Raw genomic sequence first — 8,731 nt, forward strand, 5'->3', positions numbered from 1 at the left:
CCAGACTTGCTCCTTGGAGCAGTTGAGCGGCAGCACTTCGATGGCCCGCGTCTTGTCGAGGTCGCTGAGCGCTCTGGCGAACAGCTGCACCGCGTCGTACACCAGCGCCAGTTCCGTCTGCCGGTCAATTGGAAAATAATTCAATACAAAAAGAAAATTCATAGCAAATTCAACATATTTTCCGAAGGAAATAGGGGCGAATTGACTGAGAATTCAATCCCTAGAAGGAAATTCAAAGCAAATTCAACATATTTTCCGATGGAAATAGGGAAGAGTTTACTGAGAATACAATACCCAGAAGAAAATTCAACGTGAATTCAACCTATTTTCCGATGGAAATAGGGACGAATTGACTGAGAATTCAATCCCAAAATAAAATTCACAGCAAATTCAACATGTTTTTCGAAGAAAATGGGTAACGAATTGACTGAGAATTCAATCCTAAAGAAAATTCAAATATAATTCAACATATTTTTCTATAGGAAAAGATGCATTTTAATCATATAATGGTTTAACTCATTCCACTATTTTCCTATTAGGAAGATATTAGGATAAATTTCACAAGTGCCTGCTCCTTCTGGGGGTTAATTCATTGATAATTTAATCACGTTCACTGATAATAATAATTATTCACACTGATAATTCAGTTCAAGAAGAAAAATATTGTGATTACTTTCGTTCGCGACAGCTCTGTCTAGGGGCGAAATCACTCACTAAGAATTCAATGACAAAATTAGAGCTCATGAGGCCACTTCAATCTGCTTTTCTGAGTTGAAACATTAGAGTGAATTTGGTTGTCTTTTATTAATTTATAAAAATCTTCAATTATTTTTGGAGGACTACGGAAGATATTTACCGGCTTTGGAAAAATTTTCTGGTTAACAAAGATTTTGTGCGCAAAGGTATAATGATCATATAAATGATTAGAAAATACCATTTTAAAAATTAAATCTACATAAAGAGATTTAAAGTTCATTAACAGTTTTTTTAAACCGCAAATATAATTAAAGGAAATATTGAATATCATTTTTTCCACTATATATGAGTGGAAAATTTAAACTTCTTAGAAATATGATAATCCACCATCAAACGTTTTGATCTAAGAATGAACTTGTCATTTTAAATTAAAAAGAAAATTTCGGTATTTATTAAATATTTCGGTAAAGCCATTCCTCGCTCGAAAAATGGTATCAATCGATATACATGTTAACACCCAAAACGTTTCCGCTTCATGATCTGAAGTTATGTTCAAACCAACAATTTTCGGAAAACTTCACAACTCTCTTAATTAAGTTCGCTGAAGTTCGTAGACTTCATAAATTATTAAAGTTCGGAAACTTCATAACTTTCTAAAGTTCATGAACTTCAAAACTTAGTCAAGTTCTCTCACCGGCATCATACTGAAGTTCGGAAACTTCATAACTTATTAAAGTTCACGAACTTCAAAACTTAGTCAAGTTCTCTCACCGGCATCGCACTGAAGTTCGTAAACTTCATAACTTATTAAAGTTCATGAACTTCAAAACTTAGTCAAGTTCTCTCACCGGCATCGCACTGAAGTTCGTAAACTTCATAACTTATTAAAGTTCATAAACTTCAAAACTCAGTCAAGTTCTCTCACCGACACGATTTCACCACCGAAAATATTCCCAGAGTCGTCGAGATCAGCAGACCAATCGCGCAGAATTTGCTGCAGAGTTCCGTCACTGAGGTTAATGAGACGCAGAGCTGTGGTGTTGGTGCCAGAGTATTTGAAGTCTTCCAGGTCCACAGTGTGCAGGTCCTGGTGTAATGATACGATGGGGAGGATTCTTAGCAAATTGATCTAATATTTAGACTATAATATCATATTGTACCATATTTATATCACAATAATTAATCTTCATTCTAAAATACCCGATAAATTCAATTGCTTCAAATCATTTCCATCAAAACTGATCACAGCAGAACATCGTATTTGGATTTTCAGGGTAGTTAAAATGGAAATGATTTATCGCGGCATAAATCACAGCATTTAATGAAATCTTCCCTAAACACTGTATACATAGTGTGGGAAAATTATGCTCTAGATACCATGTGCTCTTTGTAACAATTTCAGTAAAATAGTAAGAAAAATCAAAATTAATTTTTCTAATATTGATTAGCATTGACAATTGATAATTTTTAGCGCATTTTCTCATTTATGGAAAAATGCACTATTGTGAAAAATGCTCGCCATGTCCGTCTGTCTGTCTGTCTGTCCGTCTGTCCGTCCGTCCGTGATCTCAAGTTTTCGTCGACGAGAAAATGCGTTCTCTGTCACTCACTGCAGTGAGTATTGAGTTATATTTTTCTATATATGAGAAACTGCGCAAAAAAACTGTAAAACTGTCCACAATTTATTTTAAAAACCAATTGTTGAATAAGAGGATCGAAGTATGATAATGGCTATAGTGGAGGGGAGTGCTCACCAAAGAAGTGATGAAGTAGTGGTGATAGGCCGTCATCAGGCCTATCTGCTGCGCCTGCTTCAGCAGGGAATGTATTTTGGAGCGATGAACTTCAAGCAGGATGTGCACAATTCCTGATAACTTGATTGCCTTCAGAAGCTCCCTGGGCAGGGTAATTAGAATACAGGAATATACAGTAGCTCATTGTAAGGTAATGGCGAGGAAAAAAGTGTGATGACATTTTCAATGCAATAATGTTCAGTATAAGAAATTGAAGTCACAAGTCAGATATTGTTGTTGGAAATGTAATACAAAATAAATGATAGTAAGAGACACAATATTAATTTGCATATCATACGCAATTCTACCATCGTTCGAAAAATTCATGCATGTTAGTTGATAAAGGCGCATATTTCTAAAGATAATATAACTGAAGATATAATAAGGATCTTTGACATCATATGTAATAAACTGAATTATTCTTCTCTAATTATTGTATTCTTTCTCTTTTTTTATTAGTGGGCATCTAATCAAATAAATAAATATTTTATTACCTCATCACCTTTCAGCACATATATTATCAATAACTTCTGAAATGTTTTTTTCGTTTCTTGCTTAATTAAATTGAAATCAATCAATTCTTTACTTTATTTCTCCAAGTACACTCGGAGGAATGAGCGATATTTCGTCCAAATAACGATGTACTTCTTGTTCCTATGTGAGTCATCCTCACCCAGCTTGACGCCTCAAATGGCGTATCAGTGCTACCAGCTGAACGTGTCAATACTTGGTCTATTTGACCCATCAATTTTCAGTGTGTAGATTTGATTCAGCTCATCCTAAAGAATAACCTGTATCTCTGTGTATATTTAATTCAACTGATCTTAAAGGATAACCTGTATATTTATGTATATTTGATTCTACTGATCCTAAAGAATAACCTGCATCTCTGGGTATACTTAATTCAACTGTTCCTAAAGTATAACTTGTATCTCCGTGTATATTTAATTCAAATTATCCTAATGGATAACTTGTTTCTCTATGCATATATAATTCCACTGATCCTAAAGGATAACCTGTATCTCTGTGTATATTTAATTCAAGTGATGCTAAAGGATAACCTGTAATCCAGGCCGCGAGGCAGGTCCCTGAGCGTGACCCTGAAGGCGTCATCTTTAAGGAGTTCCTTCACCCGCAGGAGTCCTTCGCTGGAGTCGCACACGACAACCAAGTCCTGCCACCCCAGCGCCTGTAGGACCGACCTGTACGCCTGGGAGGGGAGAAGTGTGTAACGTGGGGTAGTGGCGTGCTGGGGTGTGTCATTGGTGTGTTATTGGTGTGTTATTGGTGGGTTATTGGTGAGTTATCGCTGGAGTCGCACACGACAACCAAGTCCTGCCACTCCAGCGCCTGTAGGACCGACCTGTACGCTTGGGAGGGGAGAAGTGTGTAACGTGGGGTAGTGGCGTGCTGGGGTGTGTTATTGGTGGGTTATTGGTGTGTTATTGGTGTGTTATTGGTNTACAACAAATACGACTCATATACGACTACGGTATAAATAAAGTTTAACACAGCATCTGGAGTTGACGCACAGCGGCCAGAGTTGAGGGCGGAGAGCAGAGATTGATCGGTCATTGTTTTATTACGGTATTAATCTGGTTAAATACGGTTAAATACTGTATAAATCAGGTATAAATACGGTGTAAATACGGTATAAATACGGCATAAATACGGCATAAATACGGTATAAATACAGTATAAATACGTTATAAATACGGTATAAATACGGTATAAACACGGCATAAATACAACATAAATACGGCATAAATACGGTATAATACGGTATAAATACAGTATAAACACGTATTCAAACAGTATCTGGACTCACGGCGGCCAAGGTTGACGGGGGCGGGTGGAGATTGACTGGTCATTGTTTTAATATGGTATAAATACGGGTTAATATGGCATAAATACGGGTTAATATGGTATATATACAGTGTTACACAGTATCTGGAGTGTACTCACGGCTGCCAGGGTTGACGGGGGCGGGTGGAGATTGATTGCAAAGGGCGGCCGTCTGTTCTGCCAGCGCGCCATAAGCAGCGGCACCTCCAGATGGTCGCAGGCAGTCTGTACGCTGCCGCCATCTGTAGACCCTGCGAATATGGCCGCTACGCCGGTCTGCAGCATCGCGCACGCTGGCCATCAGCAACGGGCTTAATTTTAGTACGTGTACGCAACGCGGACTTTTATCATTTAATTATGAAGTAATTTGCAGTTGTGAGAGAAAATACCAAATTTGGCATTTGTCTTCCATTTTAAACATATAAATAGTAGGACATACTCAAAGACACTATAATTTTTTTATCTTTCTCCTCTGTGAACACGTAAATCCTGATAACTTATTTTCTAATAAGTAATAATAATTTGAGTTGTATAATAATTTTTTTAAGTCTATCATTATTGCTCCAGCATTAAGGCACCTTTTTTATAAGCTGCCATAGAGTCGCCAGGTTTGACAGTCTCGATAATTGCCGACAATCTGCTGTGTGCCAACAGCTTTCGATTGCCGTTGATTGCCTCGATTGCAGCGCGGAAAACTTGCTCCTCCCGCAGGCTGGGCTCATCGAAGATTGCGCCTGAGATTGCGGCTATAATTATGAAACTATTTCGCGGTGCATTGTTAAATAAAATGAAAATCTGCATATCGTGGAAAATTCTTCGATTTCTGATGTATTAACAATTTTTGCCTGGTCTTGCAACTTCGGCTGAAAACTATAGAAAATTGCTTACATTAGACTTTTTGAATTTATATACAGTCTACATAAATATCATTTATATTATTAATAAAAATTTAAGATGTATTTAAATTGCAATTCCATCAAAAAAATAATAACTGAATTATTAATTTCGTTAAAGTGGCATTCCTCAAACAATTCAACACGTATTTATTTTTACAGGTAAACAATTCATCACGTAAAAAATAACTGAAATAAAAATTCCGTTACAGTGGCAATACTCAACAATTCGGAGCGGAAATTCAAATATGCACGTGACTCCGGTACCCAATTTTTGATACTCGATGCATTAAACATCGCACCTTCAGCCGTCCGGTGAAAAACGTGAAAATTTCTAAACATAAAAATTCACAGAAATATCCATGAGTATTAAAAGCTCAGCATCGAGTGGAGTATTGATACAGGTATAAATAATTATTATTATAACTATAACAGTAATAATAAAGTGAAAATATCAACAACAGTGACAGCCATCATGGTAATGCACTCGAATTTTTTCCAGTCGCAAAAGTTATTAATACATGAGTAGGAAAAATTAGTTTAATTTTCCGAAAATAAAACGGAACAAAAGTTACAAAGTTAATACGAGCATAAATTATTATTATAACTAAAACAGTAATAATAAAGTGAAAATATCAACAACAATGACAGCCATACCGGTAAAGCACACGAATTTTTTTCCAATCGCAAAAGTTATTAATGTAAGAGTAGGAAAAATTAGGTTAATTTTCTGAAAACAAACGGGATAAAAGTTATCAGCGCGAAGTTAAGCCGAGTGTAGTTTATCAAAAATAAATTCTTCAATACTACGAGCGAAAATATGCAAAGGTTATTTCATTAGCACAAATTCATCATTTGCGCTTAATCAATCAAAATTTAGTTTCGTTCGAACAATCTGCTAAAGTATTGCTATGATTAAAAAATATCCTCGCGCTTCCAGTTAAATAGTTAATGCTCATTATTGATAAGTAATAAATAATATAATAAAAGAATATCTGCCTGAAATTGCTATTGTTATTTTTGAAATGAGTATTGGCCCATAAATAATTGTCATGCATTGTTCAGATGGATACCAGACTGTGATTTTTATACTCTAATTTATTAAGAGTAACTACCGAAGAACAAATGCCTTCTGGAAGTTGATATCCAAATAAAGACTGAAGATAAGAAAAATAAATTTAGACAAAATATATCCCTCGCTGGCTTTTGGGTTTCACTGTTATTTTCAACGTTATTGTACTTTTCAATGTCAATACCCACATAAATAACTTACTTACTTTCTGAACACTCCTGCAGCCATTTAATCTGCTTTAATCACTCTTAATATTTAAATACTTTACGCACCAACAGCAATTTAGTCTGCGGTAATTACTCTTAATAATTAACTAACTTCACGCACGTTTAATCATTTGGTCTACGGTAATTATTTTTAATATTAAACTAAATTTAGCCCCAACAGTCAATTAGTTAGCCGTAAGTACTCCTAATATTTAACTAACCTTATGCACCTACAGCAATTTAGTCTGCGGTAATTTCTCTTTTAACCAACTTCACGCACCTGCAGCAATCTAGTCTGCGCTAGTTACTAGTCACATTTAACTAACATCAAGCAACTGTCTCTAATGTCCAAGAGTAGTTTGTGGATACAAATCAAAATGCAGTTACCAGTAAATAAATTAGCTTTGAGTTCACTGTGTTATTGAGACGCTAAGTCAACAGCTTATACAGGACATGCATCACGAGGACAAGAGACAAGAACCTTGCGGCGGGCGGAAGTAAAAGTCTATAAAAAGGCTGGGTTTCTTAGTTAAATACCCCAGTAGTTAACAGCTGCGATGCCATGTAACAATAGTTAGAACTAATCCCAGGTAGCAAGTTGTGAAGGACTATAAGTCCACACAATAAATGAAGCAAAACAAGCGCTTTTTTTAATATTATACATATATTTAGTTATTCAGCTCCACTAATACTTTTCGCCGTGAAAGGTTCTGCAAGTTAATTTTAATAAGATTTTGAGACTGAATACTGCATGTTCATTATGAAGAATCGTGAACCAAATTACTCACCTATTCTGACAATATCTGACTTGCCGGCCGCGTCGTTGATGTGCAGCAAAAGCCAGCAGGATATTAAAGTTGATTGCAGAGCCATCATTTTTTAGGCTAAATGAAAAGTTGCTTAATTATTTTGTTCTTAATATCACTAAAATATATCGGTTTAGTTATTATTAAATCGATTCAGGATAACAGAAATTATTGGATAACAGGATTAAAAAATTACAGGAATTACTTAATCGGAGCAACGCTGGTAATAAACAAATTCTCTACACATATTATATAGAAAATCAAAATCAACCGCGCTATCGCACAATGTAATGCTAATAAATCCTGCAGAAATTTCAATCAGCAATATCCATAATTTCCCTTACCCTGGAGGCCTGAACAATCCAAAGTTCTGTGAGAAGCTATCAAGTCTAAGTTTGGGAAGTCGTAAAAATTTATCACTCATGCAAATTTCATCGTAAGCTTTCATGACAAAAACCCTGCTGTCCTCAAAACTTTCACACAAATTCTGGAAGGAAATTAAATTTTTGCAACATCAAAAGCCCCACTGGAAATTTAGTGTGAATGAGGTGAAAAATCATAAATGTAAATATAATAAGATTATATATTAGAATTGGAGGGAATATTATAATGAAATTCGATATCCTAATTACAGGAATAGTCGAAAATCGAATTCCTCCCACAATCAGAGATTCAGGGGAACTTGACCACAATATTATTTAACCTCTTCAAAAATCTAAATGGAATTCCATGCTAAAAAATTGTATCATAAATTTCTTTGAAATTTCTCTTTTTTTAAAACAAAATTTCTTTATTTCCATAAAAATATTTTACAGTTAATTGGCCCCAAATTATTCCGAAATATAAAGAGATTGGTAAACATTTAATAATAATTTTATTGCAATAAAAGACGCTAACAAGTTCATTGTAAACTTAGTAAATATTATTAAGAAATATATGAAATTAAATTAGTGAATGAATTTTTCGACCAAAAGAGATTACTAATTTGACTCTATTGAAAGGATTTCTGTTATATGTCGATGTGTGCATTTGAGTCCAAATATTATAATTATTTATAGTTTATTAATTAATTTATGTATTTACTTATTTATTATCTCACGTTTAAATGAACAATTTACTCAATCTTTTAATCTATGTTTGAATGCCGTAAACTAAACGTCCATTATATTTAACCTACAAAAAATACAGTGTATAAAACACTGAAGCAGGTATTGGCAAACATTGAATATTTCAAATCGGTGTTATATAACAACTAAAAAGTTTTCCGTTGCGAACAATTTCATGATCATAGAATGTTAAAAATAAATTTAACCCGTATTAATAAAAAACACAAATCTTTTATTACCCATTTTTTTTTAATTTAGCGAAGCTCCAGAGCACTGTAGTGGTTTTTGAACGAGATTTCATTTTGTCAATAAAA

At 34.6% G+C, this 8,731-nt stretch overlaps 1 protein-coding gene across 1 annotated transcript; it reads right to left on the reverse strand.

The window, feature by feature from the left end:
- Window positions 1-6: 6 nt before the first annotated feature.
- LOC108676194 (glutamate receptor ionotropic, kainate 2-like) lies at window positions 7-7,381 on the reverse strand (the record flags this gene model as incomplete). The annotated part of the gene is made up of 7 exons (XM_047879731.1): window positions 7,294-7,381; window positions 4,913-5,068; window positions 4,455-4,627; window positions 3,551-3,699; window positions 2,451-2,592; window positions 1,622-1,783; window positions 7-117 (listed from the first exon to the last, which is right to left on the reverse strand). Coding segments are annotated over exons 1-7 (981 nt in total), but the record flags the coding sequence as incomplete, so codon positions are not given.
- Between the last annotated feature and the right edge of the window lie 1,350 nt (window positions 7,382-8,731).

This window comes from Hyalella azteca, unplaced genomic scaffold (genome assembly GCF_000764305.2).
Source record: "Hyalella azteca isolate HAZT.00-mixed unplaced genomic scaffold, Hazt_2.0.2 contig3657, whole genome shotgun sequence".
Lineage (NCBI taxonomy): Eukaryota > Metazoa > Arthropoda > Malacostraca > Amphipoda > Hyalellidae > Hyalella > Hyalella azteca.